At 36.9% G+C, this 18,508-nt stretch overlaps 1 protein-coding gene across 1 annotated transcript in view; it reads right to left on the minus strand.

Annotated features, from left to right (window-relative positions):
* Window positions 1-18,508, minus strand: part of LOC127970227 (transmembrane protein 150A) — a 29,770-nt gene that overhangs the window by 9,205 nt on the left and 2,057 nt on the right. The window contains exons 3-6 of the mRNA XM_052572605.1: window positions 14,522-14,569; window positions 13,023-13,109; window positions 10,755-10,822; window positions 4,976-5,103 (exon numbers count right to left, since the gene is read on the minus strand). Of these exons, the coding sequence (XP_052428565.1) occupies window positions 4,976-5,103; window positions 10,755-10,822; window positions 13,023-13,109; window positions 14,522-14,569 (331 nt within the window). The remainder of the gene's footprint in view (window positions 1-4,975; window positions 5,104-10,754; window positions 10,823-13,022; window positions 13,110-14,521; window positions 14,570-18,508) is intronic.

Genomic DNA, 18,508 nt, shown 5'->3' on the forward strand with positions numbered 1-18,508 from the left:
ATTAAATATTCCATTCACCTGGAAATGTCACATTTAGGAAGTAAATAATACCATTTCAAGACTTTTAAGACCTCACAAAGTTACTTTACGAGAGCAGAATTCTCTCCTATGTTGACATATTTAGTGAAAATAGAGAGACTTGGGTCTCTGCAGTGCAAAAGTGGGCGTTTATCACCTTGTGGGTGTTTTCAAACTGCTGGGTGTTTCTAAATCATGCAATCTAAATGATCCCCCTTACCCAACCCCACCCCTAAACCTAACGTCACTATGACATCAACCAATCAGGTATCATGGTGTAGAAACACCCTGATCTGGTAACTCCCATTACTTTCCTGCAGAGACCTATACTTGAAAATAGAAGCAGGCCATTTTGGGTTTGTTACTAAAAATAATAACATACATAAGTTACATCACAACTATGAACCATGGTTTGCTAGAGACCATCTGATCTAACAAACATCTGTGGCACGCAGGATGAGTTATCAATATTTTTGTTCTGTTTTTTAATAATAAGAAATATTTCTTGAGCAAATCAGTATATAATTATGATTTGTGATGGATCATGTGTCACTAAAGAGTAATGATACTGAAAATTAAGGTTCAAAACAAAAGGTTGTGGAAATGTACTATTTTATGATGTAAAAGTGTGGCTAAACACCGCCACCACAGAAGAAGATCAACACCTGCTTCATCATCACTGCCTGTTTAGACACTGTGCAGTGCCAAGCTGTAGAAACACAGGCTTTGCACTGCCTTCCTTCTGATCGCAATACTAGGAAAATTCATTTTATTTTTTATTAAATGCCAGATGCGTCAGTAAGAACTTGGTTCTTTATTCACTTTATTTTACTGCAAATTTGTTTACAAACCAGGCACAATTCAATGCAGGATTTTTATAAAAAGACGATGCTTTGCCGACTACATTGGATTAGACAGTAATGTCACAACACACAAGTGTGACTAACTGTTTCTATTACGTGGTCACTAGGGGTGTAACGATACGTGTATTCGTATTGAACCGTTCAGTACGAGGCTTTCGGTTCGGTACGCGGTACGCATTATGTACCGAACGGTTCGTTGGACTAATTAATTATATTTGGAAAATAAATAAAAAATTGTGAAATATAATGATATGCATTCAACAAGGTAGCCAAATAACCCAAACGACGTAACAGGCAACGCCCCCAAAGAAGAAAAAAAAAAACCAACTTATATGTTTATGTTATGCTACAGGCGCTCGCTCACTCAGTACGCGCTGAAGGCTCGTTGCTAAATGGCCAATGCGTTTAACAGACCAGAAATAGAAGATCCTCCAGTAACCAACAGGTCTGGTGTTTGGGTGCACTTTACCAATCGATCGGGGCATCCAAACAAGCATGGAAATCAAAATGGACTAGTACTGTACTGTGTCGGAATTTCCTGAGCAGTACGATACAATTAACAGGCCTGCACGTTAGTAGATAGAAGAACTGTTATAAATAGAACGGGCAGTTTTGTTTTTGTTTTATACAGTATGCTGCTAAGAAAACACCATAGACGATGGGTAAAGAATAGCTCCATCATTGTTCAATGTAGAAAAAAACATACTTTGTTAGTTTTAATAAATAAAACATTTTTTAAAAATCAAGGAAATTTATCTGCCAATTTTTTTTTTGCTGTATCTAAAACGTACCGAACCGTACCGAACCGAACCGTGACACCAGTGAATCGTATCGAACCGAACCGTGAATTTTGTGAACCGTTACACCCCTAGTGGTCACTATTGCTTCGTTATTACAGATCGTTAGATATGTACTGAGTATTTATGTGTTTTTAACCTAAATCACACCAGCATCCATCTATGAATGATGTAGGCTGTCAAACATACACCACAATTAGCCAATCACAGCAATGTGCGTTTACTTCCGAGTCTACAATCCACCACACATATTCAAACTGAGCGTTCTGATGAGGGGGTCAAAACAGGACAGAAAATACTCTAATACTAATACATTTTGATGTTTGTTAATGTAAAAATCTTGATAACATTATAACGGGACCTCAGAGAAGAGTACAAAATAATTAAAAAGGCAGTTAACTGCACCTTTAACATGTTTTCTCTACAATCCACTGCAAAAGCTTTTTACTCTGAAGTCAAGGGAGTTTTATTTGGCAAACAGCATCCCTGTTGCTTTTCAGCTCATTTAAATGAAAGCCTGACTGGATCACAATGTGGCAGGCAGTGGGCAGGGACGTACTGTACACGTTTTCCTTGCACAAACAGAGGAGGGGGAGGGACTTCAAGAGCAGACAGCTTTTTTAACAGCTCCAGACTACAGATGGAGGAAAACAGTAGAGCGGAATGAAAAAAGTGGGCTGGCAAATGTGACCTAATGGACTGCAGTCTTCACATGTGCGACCCAAACATGGATCTCTCTGCTCAGTATACACTGTTGCACTCAACACAGCACGGGTGGTCCCATATCATCATAATGACCTAACGTGAGGCATTAAAGCTATGTTTCCTGCTGCAAAGTCTGGGTTAAACCAGCATGACTTTCCATGATTTGTTTCATGCTGGAGATGCTGCTCAGATATCATGATCTTTCTGGTAAAGTTGGTAAAGGTGGTTAAAGGTTAGCTCACCCCAAAAAAAATTTATTCTATCACTCAACCTCATGTTGTTCCAAGTCTTTCCATCATCCTCCAAAAACAAATGCAAATAATTATAAAAAAAAACTTGTGCATCTATTCAAAGTCTACGCAACCTAAATGTTGAAGTTTAAAAAAGGTCATAAAGAGATCTTAAAGTAACCCATATGTTTAAGCACGAATCAGTTAGGTTCTTGCACATCAAGAAAGTACGGTTGAGCTTTCATTTACCATACTGGATGTGCTCGATTTGTGCAGTAATGAACGCTTATACAGTATGTGAATCAAAGCCCAAACTACAACAGTTTATCATAAACAACAATCATGTTTCTTAAGTACAATTAAATTCCACTCAAATAGTGTGGATGTCTTTTATGATCTCATGAACTTTTTCTAAGGTTTAATTAAAAATGTCTTAAAGGGGTCATATGATGCTTCTTTAAATACTTTATTATTTTGTGTATTTGGTGACAAGCTTTAATGTTAAAAAAAAACATTATTTTTCAAATACTGTACATTATTGTAGGTCCTCTATGCCCCGCCTCTCTCAAACGCACTGTTTTCTACAAAGTCCTTCTGACAAGCGCAGTCTGCTCTGATTGGCCAACTGACCCAGTGCGATGTGATTGGCCGAACACCGAAGCACTCGTTGGAAATGTAACGCCCCTTTCCATAATCGCAAGCTTCATCTTTAAAAATAAATGTTAATAATGTCCTTAGTTTTACCATCAGTCCAAGACCAAAAGGGGAACAGAGTCGTGTGACAGACACAGTGATGAAGCTCATGTGTTTGCAAATAACAAAACATACTTACAGAAGCTGATTCAGAAATGCCAAATTGTTGTTGAGTCAGAATTACCTCCTGTCCAACAGTCATCCATAAAATGCATTGCTTTTCCTTTCTAAGTGATCTTAAAGATTCCTAAATGCATCTACTTTCAGAAGGCCATAATAAAGCGCTTTTGTTTTCTCCTAGATACAGACAGCATCTCTCTGACATGGATGTTTCATCACTTAACTGCGGTTACTGAAACCACGCCAGGACATAACAAACTAATTGGACTGAGCTTAAAGAAATGCAAGGGAGTAGCTTTGCTTGATTTCAAAACATTTCAAATATGCAGGCGAGCAGAACCATAACAACTCTTAAGTCAACAACAAAATTGCTGATGAGATGAATTAAGTTCATTATGCTGCATGGATGAAGGTTCAGGCCTCTTTTTTAACACCTGCCTATGAAAGTTAATAAGACATTAATATAACTTGCTTCAGTGAGGGATGGACAAACAAGTCTGAACCTGTGCTCCTACACACAAGGTTATGCAATACTTTTGATTCAGAACACAGTTAGAATGCGGGTGCTTATATTATCAGGAGAAAGGTTTGTCTCTCCCCTTCTGTCTCTATGACAACCAGCCCATAAAAACCTGCGTTGCCCCTGTTGGCCGACCTCGCCATATCACTAGCGGTCTAGGCACTCAGCCAAACGTCCAAACATTTCAACCTGCAAAGACACTGTCGCCAAGGGCTCACGCTAATTCATGAATAAAGGTAAAGGATGTTGTTTTCAAAGGACTTGAAGGAGCTTGTGGGTCTGCATGAGGGGCTTTATGGAGTCTGCTGTTTATTGTTCATCTAAACACTCTGGAGGAGGATCCAGGGTAGAACGGGAGTAAAGTATAACTCAAGCATGGATGACAAAGGTGTTCTCAAGATATATCTTAGTTAAACTCTAACCCAAACACCGATATATACACATGCACACAACTGCTCACTAACATACACTCACAAACATAAGCATGCATAAAGACCTGGGAGCCAAATATTTGGAAACACAGGACTTAATATGTGCCTTAACATTATGTTAAAATATGTTGATGCTAAAAAAGACAAAAAATAAGCATTAAAAATACAAAATGTATGTGTGTGTGTGTGTGTGTATATATATATATATATATATATATACATATTTAATTAATTCATTTATTAAATTATAATATTTCAGTGACTATATATATATATATATATATATATATATATATATATATATATATATATATATATATATATATATACATATGGGGAAAAAATACAAATAGTGCTAACAAACAATGGCTAGGTGTGTCTCCAAACATTTGACTAATCTTATAAATCACCAGCTCTACAACAGGTCATAACAGTGATTTTGCAGGAAACCACTACGCATTAATAAAAGCATGAAGCCTATGAGAGTGCATTTCCTCTCCTGTTGTCAAATGTTCAACCTGAAGACCGTGGAGAAATCGTCCTGTGCTGATGTGGAGCAGTTTTTGGACACAGTAAGTAAGGTTTATGCAAACTGTACCTGGAAGTTGCCGACCATGATGAGTCCTGCAGCACAGATCCAGCCGGTGGAGAGACTTGCTGTGTTTAACACACAGTTCTGGTGCTTCTCTATCACATGGGCATAGTGGAGCAACACTATCACCATCACTGAGAGTGGGAAGAGGACAAAAAAGATTTTATAAAGAAACACAATAATTAAACAGTTGCTTTACAAACAACTGATAAGCACACATTGAAAAAACACTGAATGTGAGTTTTTAAAGTGATAGTTGATCTTAAATAAAAATTCTGTAATTATTTACTCACCCTTATATCATTCCAAACCTGTAAGACATTCGTTCATCTTTGGAGCACAAATTAAGATATTTTTTATAGTCTCACAGCTTTGGAACGATACACAATTAATGACAAAATTGTCATTTTTGGGTGAACTAAACATTTAAACAAAAATGACATAAAAATCTAAGCAAAACTCCTGAAGAAAAGCAGCCACAATGTGACATTGAAATATAAAACAGTTTGTGCATATCATCTGGACAATCTCCAGCAGTCACTAAGACGTACCATGTCAAAAACAACATTTTGAAGTTTGGCTACATTTAGATTTCTTAAGTATGTGAGTTCATATTGCAGTCATATTTGGCAAGATACTGTAAACCAAAGTTCATTCAAGGTATACAGTGTTATCTGTATAAACAGGTTTCAAAAAGTAACACTCAATAAGTGCCAAATGAAAGTACAAATTGGCTTTGGTGAGTATAAACATGAGAGTAAGTGATGTACTGTATGTTATCCATAACAATCGGACAAATCTGTTGTGACATGCGCCCTCATCTTCTAATGATTTCAACTTCTCATTGGGAAATCTTCCACTGACGTACACAAGATGATATATATCTAATTGTTGTTCACCAGAAGTAGTGACACTTATATCAAATATCCATTTGCCAAAATGATTTTTTTTTTAATAAACAAAAACAGCTAAATAGACCAGTTATCATAATATAGCCTATATCAACCTATCCATTATCCAAACCACTTTTCCTCTGTACTGTCACAGAGATGCTAGAGCCTATATGGCCTGTTTACTTTATAATAATATAACTTTTCATATATATTTGACATTTTAAAAGTCTATTATGCTCACAAAGGATGCATTTTGTTTAATACAGTAAATTAAAATAAAAAATGCTTCCAATTTCCAAAAGTAGCGCACCACAACTTTTCAAGAAACAGATTAAAGTTATAATTTAAATTACAGGAACAAGTTAATTCGCTCTGCTTAAGTTGTTTTATCAGATGTCTAACAAATAAGTCGTGAATGCATGCAGTGTGTTATCTTGCTAGGTAAGCGTGGCCCAAAAAATTAGACAGAAGAACGATAGTCTTTTATCTTATTTCCAAACCAGCTGTCCTTAGACTCAATGAATCAGACTTACTCATAATAAAACATGATTTCTAGTATTCTTTGGACAAGAAATTACTCATTGTTTTCCTGGAAAATCAAAAAAAAAAAGCCTGGCAATGTGGAAAGATGAGGAGAGAGTGGATAAAAGAGGGACTTCATGGTGAGATCTCTAAAGTAAATCAAGCTGCTGCAATCTGCTCAACTGTTTTACTGCTGGGTTAATGCTTAATAAAAACTGGCAGATGTGGCCTGTTATAGTGGCAAAGTGTGTGCGTGGAGGGGTGAATAAACCCCTCCTCCTTTCTCAGCCCAATCCTCCCAGAACACTCCTAGTCAACATTAAAAGCTGTCATGACAACATTAATTATAGTATTGAGACACTGCATGAAGGACCAGCATGAATTTACTTGCTGGCTATTGCTGTTCTTGCTTACGGACCACTATAGCCATGTTTCTAACCAGTACGATTCAAGTCAACCAGCATGGTGAAGCTGGATGATCAAGAAAGTCCTGCTGGTTAAGCTCGATCAAGAGCTCACTGAGGACCAGCATCCAAAACAAAACATGCTGGTGACCATTTATTCTGGTCTTTTTTGGAGAAGGCTAGGATGTAACTACCTATAAGATATGTAACTTTTGTGGTAGTAATGCATTTAGGATGTTTGTTACAACATGTAGGAGAAGTAACAAGCATGGAAAAAGTCTGCAGGCGAAGATAATTAACTCTGTTTAATAAAATCCAGCTGAAACGGCACAACAGCAACAGAAATTGTGGTGAGTAATGGTTGTTTACTGCATTGGACTACACTGTCCGCTGCAGTCTTCCTTCCCAAGCATCTACGGTTGATGTTTCCCTCATGAATGGGATTTCAGTGGATATGGGCACAGGAAACAATGGGAATTCAGCATAGACAGCAATCTGCAAATGGCTAAATATATCTGCTTACCGCGGACTAACTTTAAACTTTATCTTCTTGTGCTCCGAACAACCCCAGAATCCCATTCTTCTGAATGGGTGTAACGAAAGGTCAAAAAAGGTCACAGTCTTTCCAACTGCCTGTCTGTGTATATGTTTGTGTGTAGGTGTGTTTGTAAGCACGGTTTCCTGGAAATAAGTTCCGCAGGACACAAGACTGGGGACTCAGAAACACATGGTACCCATTGGACAAGGGCTATTATTATTTCTGCTGTGTAACTACCACCACTCTTCACAGACAAACAAGGCTATGTTCAACTCCAATCAAACTCACTCTACATTAAAGGCAACGTTTAGCCTGAAAATGTGCCTCTCTTGAGCTAGATGTTTCAGATTTTGAAAGGTCAAGGCGATATGCCTTGAGTGTGTCATTGGCTTGGCACAATATGACAGCGTGAGAGAACACTAATATTGCCAGACAGAATGATTGCAAACTACGATTGTGCATTATTCAGAACTGAACTGAATTTCAGTTGAGGGATGCAGAATTGGAAATTCATTTGAAAATGAAGTAGATTTGAAATTAATTAAAAAAACACTTTTTACACTTTTCACACATATTTCATTAATCTTTTTAAAGTCAAATTCCGAATGTTGGCCTGACAAAACCTTTAGATTGATTTTTAGTTCTATTTTATTTTTAATCAGTAATTTCAGTTCCTCTAGTTAGTCATTTTAGTAATTTCAGGACTTTAAATTAGTTATTTTATTTCAGTTAGTCGCAAAGGTTTTTATGGTTTTTTTATGGTTATGGTTTTAAATTTATTTTCGTATTATTTCCATAACGGACCATAATTTTGTAATAGTTTTAATTACAATTTAATTTCCCTTAGGTGAAAAAAATCCTATAAAACCGATGAGATATTCTATGGTTAATGTGGATGAGAGTGCTTTAAATCACAGGACAGAGACTCCAACAACCATCCATGGAAAACCCTTTAACGGGCAATGGGATGTGAAAATTATAGCTTGTGAGGAATATTATATGAGGATGACACTATGACTCTAAATCAGCGCTCATAAAGAATTTCAGTCATGTAATCTCCTCTAATTTCTGTGTATCTCTGCTCCGAGAAGGTTCCAGTAAGTAAAGGGTGAAATGTGGCGGAAATACCACAGCCCAAACACATTAGCGAGACGACACCTGTGTATTTATGGATCACAGGTTTTCACCTTGGTGCAGCATTCCCTCAAGAGAACAAAAAACAAGAGATAAAAGTAAACAACAGCCCAGTCACAAGTTCTATGGCTGCCTAAACTAGCTTCAGTTAGTTCTTGCTGCGAACTCTCTCCACCCTGTTTCCCTACTGTTAGAGCGCTACAGTGCTGAGATGTTTCCTCTAGTGCCGTGCTGACATCTAAAAAGCTCTTGAAATCTCAGATTTGGGAACACTGAGCATTATATAAGCCACATGAAAACAATGCAGCCCTGGGTAACCGCTGGTCACCCTTGATCGAAAAGTCGGCATGCCTCTTTATCGGGCCGTGCTATGCATTTTCTAAACTTTTTTAGTGTAAACAACTGTATTACAGTCCTATTGTTCTGGAACGTTGATGCATTCGAGGAGGTTTTGTTTGATAGTCGTGTTATATTAAACACTTTGAAAAAGAATTCAATACCCAACTTTCTTGTATTGTTGGAGGAACAACGGTAATTTCCTTGTGCAAACAGGCAGAGTCCGAATCTCCCAGCAGGAGAACACTCTCACTTATCGTTACACAGGGTGCGGGACTGAACACAACAATACAGCTCTTCAGCTCACAGCATGAACACTGCCACCAGGCCCAGGCGCTCGGGTCAGAGGTCACACTGAACCAGTCATTCTTTACAAGTCTCTCCTCTCAGAGACCTGCTTTATAGTTTGCACTCAGCTGTAACCGACAGTATCTTTGTGAAGTATAGCTCTGCTAACACAGGGTTCCGCTGAATTTATGTTCAGGGAGCTCCATGAGCCAAGTTTTGTGGCTATGACTCACCGGTTCTTTTAAAAATATATAATTTAAAAAAAAAATTGATTTAGCTTAAGCATTTAAATGTTAGCTATTAACATTTGTATGTTAAGGGGATTTCTGTTCTTGTTTTTCTGCTTGGCCTCTGCTTGTTTTTGCTGTGATGTGATTCAAATTCAATTCAGACCATTTCTGAAGATGATTCATCCTTCCAGAACAGCAACTCACTTGGCGTCTGATGACAATGTTCGGTAATGTGCAGTGACTGCATCGAGGGCTCAGTTTTATAAATGCTTGAACGCACATATCCACTCAGCTTTTTTGAGTTGTGAAATACCAAAGTGGCATGTAAACAATTGCTTTTCTAGGCAAGTTTAGAGAATGAGCAGTGTGTATAGTTAGCTTTTAGATGATAATGTCTTCTCCTAAAAATGTGCCATGAGTGAACATAAATACAGCCATAATTTTGAAGACAGTTGGCCTTGTATCGTTCGTCAACCAGTGGTGGTGATATTGCACAAATGCAAACACACTAAGCCTGTGGTTTCCTGAGCTGATTGCTGCCCAGACACTGAATCATTGTGCTACAGATGGGAATCATTTACTGGGGATTGAACTACAGATTGATCTGAAATTCCAAAATCCAAATAAAGTTCAGGAATGCTATAAATGAGAGGGAAACGGAAGTTAACACTTAAAGGTAAAGTGTGCAATCTACAAATTTCTAAATATTTTCTCCTATCCCAGGTTAACATGCAATAAATATATAAGAAGGCTATTTGACGATTTCCCCAAAAAGTGTAAACACTGAGCTCTATGTTTAAGAATCATAATTATCTTGACACAAGTTTAAGGATGGCACTTTCTGTTAATGTGATTTTTTTGTGGCTAAAGATTTTTCATTGCCACTATGTGAAATTAAATGCAAACAAATCTAGAATGATTAGAATGTACACTGCTGTTTAAAAGTTTCTGGCCAATATATTTGTGTTTATTCTTAAGAAAAGTATACCTTTATTCTGCAAGGATGCATTAAAGTGATAAAAAGTGACATATTTATGATGCTGCAAAACATTTATATTTCAAATAAATGCTGTTCTTTTGATGTAATGATGCGGCAGCATGCTCAACTTTCCCACAAATTCCTACCAGTACCACTCAAATTAGAAAACATTATTATAAGCTAAGGCTTAGATAAGTAGGTGGTTTTGAACACTGTCCAGTTATGTACTTGCTCAAAAATGGATTTTGTATCATTTTTAACCAAAAAACTTATGGCGGCAGCTTTAAAAAAATATTAAAATAGAAAACGTATATTTCATATTGCAATAATATTTCACAATATTACGTTTTTTTTTACTGTATTTTCAAACAAATGCAGCCATGGTGAGCATAGATATTTCTAAAACAACTTACTGACTTCTAAAGTGCACTGTAAGTGGGAGGTGTGCATTGTAAACTCACCCATAAAGGATCCAGTGCTGCAGATGAGACTGAAGAAGCAGCTCTCTGGAGGAAGTGTGCCACATTTACTGCAGATCAGAACATCATAACAGAGGTTAGATGCCCAGGGTTCTCATTAAATGAATAGACAAACATACATAGATGCACATTCCAAAGCAAAGGGTCCTGAGGGATGAACTTTCACTGGCAGCTGACTAAAATAGGCCTGTTCGGCTCTCGGGGGCACACTGGCAGCTGTGGGTTATTGGGAAAAAAGAAGGATAAAGCTAGAAGAGGAAGCCCTTAGCTTTTCTCACACAGCTTTCACTCTGTATGGGAACAAGTCAAAAGATAAGCAAAGATAGGGCCTTAACTGATGAAAGACTGGGCCAGCACCTCACCATGAAAGGAAATTGTCCTTATAAACACACATCATTACTGAAGACCATTTCAGTTTTATGTAACATGTCACTGTGGTATGAAGCCTTAAAAAGGAGATGAAGCTGCAAATAAATGCAGTAAACAAACGTAAACTTACAGGCAATCGGCTGAAAAGGGAACAGGCCACCCCCCAACCAAATTAGTAAATTCTGTCATCATTAAATCACACTCATGTCTTTCTAAACCTGTTCGGTTGTTAAGTGGTGACATAAGAATCGCTGTCTCCGGGTCCATGCCTCAACTCGCGCAAATTGAGAATACAACCTCAGCAGCCGTTTATGAGCACTGTATATTCACATTAAACAAGTGTTTAAGTGCTGTTAAGATTTAAAACAATGACAAAAAGCTTCATAATAGTCTCATGAATGTGATCAAATATGACTTTTGAAAACTGTATGATAGTCTTATGTGAGGGACACACTTGAAACCCAATCATTATTCATTGAAAATTACATTCAACCTTTAATTTTATGGATAAAGACCTAAATGAACATTTAGTTACACAGAATAAAGTAAGTAAGTAAGTCTTTTGGGACAATATGAGAGTTAATGAATTATGACAGGATAACTGTTAATAAATAGTAAGGCCATATTTTCGTAATAAAAATTCTCTGAACCTAACTCAGCTTTCCTAAACCATGTAATAAGTTCCCGCTAAATGAGCCTCTGCTGGATTACATATACATTACATATTACATAGCTATGCTTTCTATAAATAAACCACTGAGGTGTTAAGCTCTATAATGATAAGCTAGAAATGTGTATGCTGTTCTGAGTGTGAGTGTGTGTGTGTGTGTGTGTGTGTGTGTAGTTCTGACCTTTCACCCACTTCAGAGCAGCTCTGGGCTGAGAACCGCAGACTATATAGTGGGTAGCAGTCAAAATAAACCCACACACACACACACACACACACACACAAATGCTGGTAGTAGAAATGCAGATCATGGACACACCCAAAGGCACACATAAATAAGGCTTATAACTTAAGTTCATACTCCATAAACCACACAGCTCTGAAGGCAAAGGAGACAGATGGTCTATTGAACAGCTCGGGTCAAAGATCCCACAAGTTATTCCAGAATTCACAATATATATGCATTGTCAGATTTCCCTTTGGTGGTAAAATGCCTAGAAGAGCCAAATAAATGAACAACATGCTTAGGCTAAAACTATCTTGATGCTCTTGCCCTTTTTGCCAGTTTGGTTTCAGTTTTTCCTCAGTAATTTGGGAAATTCCTTTGTGTGGTGAACAAGTTGCAGCTCCTCTAAGTGTTTTTCTCCCAGCAGTAAAAATATCTTGTACTGGTGAAATATCTTGTTTCGTAAGGGTGCCATGTAGATCCCCGTTTCTCCCCTTGACCCTATCTCGGTCTTCAGATTGAGGAAAACAGAAATGACATGCATGCAGAAGAAGAGAAGGGGTCGTGGAAAGAAGACCACTGCTTCAGATAGAGAGGAGGGCTGAGAACGACACTTTCGTTCATTTCAGACCGAATTAAAAAAAAATACTTTCATAATTTTTTTTTATTATTTAAAAAAAATACAGGAAAACTTACAACTGAAATTAAAATGAAAACAGACATTTTAAAAATTGAAATTAATCAAAACATTTTGTTAAGTAAAATAGCATCAAATTGTAGTGTTGTCTGCATTTGTAAACCTCAAGCATTCAACCCTGTCACAGCATGAAACAAAATACACAAATAATTAATGTGAAACATAAATTTATTATTAACTTTTAGTACCAAACTAGCTAGGCCTTATGGCTTTCCTAGCTTTATTTATGCTAAACCTATAACGGTGATATCCATTTGTGTAGTTTTGTTCTCGCTGTTATATCATACAGACCTTATGAGAGGAACATTGTCCAGAGTACAGCACATGGTTGGTCCCCTCTGCATTGGCAGATCCACGTCACATGACTGGTTATACATCCTGTAAGTAAACAAATACACAGACAACCATGTAATTATCACACATATGGAGTTAAAACACACTGTGCATAAATAATAATCAATCAGACAGCTACATCTGTCTAAGTTACACACCGCTGCATTCCTACTGCACGCTGGATGACATGACCACAGTTACAACTCACTTCCAGTATAAACCTGTTTTGACAATTGCCATAACTTCAGTTCATACTACACCATGCAGAACTCAATGCAAACATAACGTGGCTACACTTCATTACTAAAGCAAGCACATCCCGCACTACAGGACTAATGCTCCTCCCTCTAAGTGAAAAAAGGAAATGAAAGACCACTTTTGTTTCCAGAGTGTAAAAAATTACCCAGGAATGCAAAGGACTTTAAAAAGTTAAGGCAGCCTGTGGGCCATGTTTCATTAAACAGACCAAATCTGATCTCGTTTGTTCAGCTTCAGCTCTACATATGACACCTAGTCAGAAAGTGCACAGTTTTCACTGATATTCTGGGACAGTTGGTTTTATTCATCACTCATATTAAGGATGAATAATCCTCTGCGACCACCTCTGCTCATGGACCCACACACAGACGGCATTATTACTGCTTTAAATAATTCAAGCACAATGTGCCACCTCCCAAAGCCCAAGAGCAGCGCTAACACTAATGTTACCTAGTCACCGCTATGCTCCATATGCTAATGTTTGACTAAAGCTCTCATTGTATGAAGCACAAGTTAACCTGCGATTAACAATGAAAATAAACAGGATTCAATTCCTCACTGGCTAACACGTCCTTGAGCCAAATGAAGTTAATGAGAAAGGATTCAGACACTCGTTCAACATCTCATGTCGAATACATTACTCATTAGAGAAGATGACGCATGAAGAAGTGTAGGAGATACAAAGTCAGGAGGTCGCTCTCTGATGTGTGCATTTTAAAAAGATGTTATCAGTAAATGATTAATAGCCTTAAAGCACATGCACCGAAATAAGCTGTTTTCTTAAAAAATATGATTAAATGCACATCAGTTAGAAACATGCAGCAATAATAAACATGCAAAAATAACCTTTAAAAAATCACCTTTAAAGTTGTCTAAATTTAGTTCTTAGCAATACATATTACTAATCAAAAATATTTATATATATATATATATATATATTTACGGTAGGAAATTTACAAAATATCTTCATGGAACATGATCTTTACTTAATATCCTAATGATTTTTGGCATACAAGAAAAATCAATAATTTTGACACATACAATGTTTTTTTTTTTTTTTTTTTTTTGACTATTGCCACAAATATACCCCAGCAGATTAAGACTGCTTTTGTGGTATGAATAATAAATACATGTAATAAATAAATAAATGTAATAAAATAATTAAAAGAAAACACAATAATCTTTAGTAAACGTCTTACCAGTTGTCCACAGGACAGACATGTTGGTTATACAAGGCCATGGCATACCTGGAAAAATAGAAATTAATGATACATTAGCCACACAATAAATCAGTGAAAACCAAAATAAAAGTTTTAAAAGAAGGATTCAAAATTGTATTGTCATTACTATTTGCAAGGACAAATTTGTCTCAAAAGTTAATTTGTGAACCTTTATTGTTGCATTGGTGATACTTTACAATTAGGTCTTATTCGATAACATTAGTTAATTTTTTTACATGAACTAACAGTAAACAATATATATTTTAATGCATTTATTGTATTTAATAAAAACATTTATGTTGATGTCAGTTCACAGTTAATTATCTGATGTTAACAGATGCAACTTGTGATCTTAAAAAAGTATTAGTAAATGTTGAGATTAACAAAAAGATTAAAAAAGGTTTGCTTTAGAAGTATTATTAATTGTTAGCTCATGTTTCTCATTGCATCTGTACATAATAAACATCATACAAACAGAATGGACATAAACAAATCCAAATAAAGACCTAATGCCTGAAAACAGTCTGTCTTTGAATGCAACCACAATTCTGTCAAATTGAAAACTGTTTCAAATCAATGTTTCAAATCAAGCTGACCACAAAACAATTTAAACCACTCATGTCTGAGATTACACAAAGAAACACAGTACAGGCCTAAGGCTTAGAGGTTTGAAACATATAAAATCCAGCAAGTTCACTTAGTTCACATATTACCACTATCAAAAATATGCTTTGGTGTCCTACACAACGGCAGCAGCCTGAGTATTCACTGATAAAACCAGAGTTTTATGACCCTTTGACATGTTTTCTGCACCAAAAACCAATAGTCCATATGACCTGTACATCTTCAGCTTACACCGGCATTATGTGTGATTCTTTACTCACGTTGATGCGACAAGGTCAACACCCTCCTGATCCAGTCACATCGACCCTCAAGAGATGTCAATGAACACAGGACCATCAGATAACGGTCAAAGCAAACGTTTGCCTACAGATTTTAACAGAATCTGATGAAAGAGCATTTCCAAGCAAAGCTAAAGTTACTTGCGAGTGAACAATGAGACAAGAAAAGCTACTAAGTGCTCTGTGGAAAGTGAACACACACGGCACCTGCTGCTGGATACCATCTCTGTCCGTCTTTCTCCCATCTCACTGTTGACATACACACACAAACACATTTGCATTTGTCCAGCATAACTCCATCTGACAGCACGCAGGGTCAGGAGTGGGCTAAGGAGCAATTAGGTTTGTTTTCATCTCAAGTGAATGTGTGTGTGTGTGTACCTGTTTTTCTATTCTGGTGGGGACTTAAACATGAATACACACAGACTCATGGGGACTGTCACAGTAGGGTTTTTTGAAAATCAAAAAATGCTGAAAGTTTCCTGTGAGGGGTAGGTTTGGTGTAGGTTTGGTGTAGGGCGATAGAAAATACGGTCTATACAGTAGAAAAAGCATTACAGCTATGGAGAGTCCCCACAAGAATAGCAGACCAGACGTGTTGTGTGTGTGTGTGTGTGTGTGTGTGTGTGTGTCCACAAATGACAGATCACCTGAGCCTTGCACTACACTTAGGACGACACTGAAAGAAATTACATTTGGTAAACAAACATTCTGCCATCTGCCCTGGCTGGTGTTGTGAATAATCATGCAGGCTGTTACCAGGTCACTCTCAACATCACAGAGAGTCACACAGGCCTTCGTCAGAAAACAGTCTGGATACTTAGATTCCACAGTCCATCTGCTCACCATAAGATTTGGATTTGCTCTCTAAAATAACTCATGACAGGAGTCAATCGTGACTTTTTGGGCTAAACGATACTTCATTTTTGTTCTTTCAAACTGGTGCTTTCAAAAGGGTAGTTCATACAAAAATCATATTTCCATCATCACTTACTCAAAATCATGTCATTCTAATCCTGTATGACTTTCTTTCCTCTGTGGAACATAAGATGTAATTTAAATAACGTCAAACAGATTTGGTGATTATTGAGTTCCATTGTATAAACTAAAATCGTTGTGACATTTCTCAAAATATCTTTTTATGTTCTGCAGGAGAAAAGTCTTACAAAAGAGGGCGAGTAAATGACAGAATTTTCATTTTTAGATCACTTTAAATAAAGACTTACGTTAAGCCCTGATGAAGGAATTTGCTCATTTCCAAGTCAAAACTAGAATGGAAATACTAAAGCTTGAAATAGGAATGTCCAATGTCCAAAAATTATTTAAACAAAATTTTAAAAGCAAAGGAGTTGCATTTTTCAACATCAAACTGATTTGTGTAAGGAAATCAGTTTTATTTACTATTAAGTCAGGTGCAAAAACAGTGACAGATTTAAGAGCACAACTAAAATGTGTAATGTCTACAAAAAGTGCTGCAAACTGATATGCAACCACATGATTCAAAAAATTTGCATTCAATTCAAAATGCATTTCTTTTTTACATTCGATATATTTTTAATGTTTTAAAATTGTATATTGTGTTTTTAAAATAATAATTATATTGTACAAAAATAAATAATCAAATGTATCACAGTTTCCACAAACATATTCAGCAGCAAAACTGTTTTCAGGATTGATAATAATAAGAAATGTTTCTTGAGCAGCAAAGCAGCATATTAGTCTGGAGTATACTAAGACGCCTATCTGAAAAAGACTAGGTTTAATTCTTCATAATGTTAGAAACATGTTTTAATTAATGAACCCTCTTCTAATTGCTTTGCTTATTGCTCCGTGTGTGTGTGTGTGTGTGTGTTTGTTTACTACTCACTGCAGTGTGTGTGCACTTGGATAAGTAAGATGCAGAGCACAAATTCAGAGTATGGGACACCATACTTGGCTTTTCCTTTCCTTTTATCTCTTTTTATGAACAACCTCCTAAACAGATGGCAGGCTCCACCAGTATCCATACCCTCTCCTTTAAACATAATTTACTACGGTCATTCACAAAGACATATAATGCTGCGCATCAACAGCAGGTATATGTATGTGTGAGAAATTAATCAGCAAGAGCTTTAGGTCCAATCAAACCAAACCTGATCTGATTGGAAAATATCCCAATCCAGGGATGCACAATGCTAATATTTCCAAACCTTTCACACAAACACAGAGGACACAGATGTATCACTGACAGTTTCAGCTGTTAATATTGCACAAGCTTTAAAATATAAAGCCTTTGTTATGAATAAATATTCTCAGTGTTGTTTGCATAAACAATGTGTTCAACGTTGCAGGGCATGGCACATATTTGTGGGACTATTTAAGCCTTTGTGACGTTACCATAAACAACAGCCTCAACGTATAGTAATAACGTCCAAGTGGAAAACTGACTTGGAAACTTACCCTCGCATACATGGAAACTATTTTTTTTTACAATGTAGCCTGAATAATTTAAACAACCGTTTCACTGGGGTGTAACTGGGGGCTATGTACTATAAAGTTGAATTCAAGAAAACTTACATTTCGATACAATACAGTCTGACTATTCAGCAAACAGTTTCAGTTGTGCTTTGAACTGTTAGTTGTTGTTATTTTAGGAAACCGTAACTCTGTGTCTTTTATAGGTCATAATTAGAGGTTTCATTTTCAGCTATGAAAACATGCCCCTTCTTGCACAGATAATGGAAGAAAAAGTCTCTAGAACGGGACACGTTTAGTCCATGTTGTATTGGGAACTTCTCCTAGACCGTCACTACAGGAGTCATGGAAAGAATAAAGCAAACATTCTCTCTCTGGCATAGTAAATGAGAAACCGCTGATGCTGCTCTAAGTTGCCCTCCTCTGTTTTACTCACACAGGCTTTATGTAACCAACCACCTCAGAGACTTCAAACTCAAGGCTCTACAGGAGAGGAAGGGGATCTTGAACTCGCTTTAGAAAAAGGGCGCCTGCAAGCATTCCACAGGAAGGAAGGAAGGACAAGCAATGAGACGCCAGCACAGCTCTGCACCTTCAAGCAAAGTAAAAA

This window comes from Carassius gibelio, chromosome B13, assembly GCF_023724105.1.
Source record: "Carassius gibelio isolate Cgi1373 ecotype wild population from Czech Republic chromosome B13, carGib1.2-hapl.c, whole genome shotgun sequence".
NCBI lineage: Eukaryota > Metazoa > Chordata > Actinopteri > Cypriniformes > Cyprinidae > Carassius > Carassius gibelio.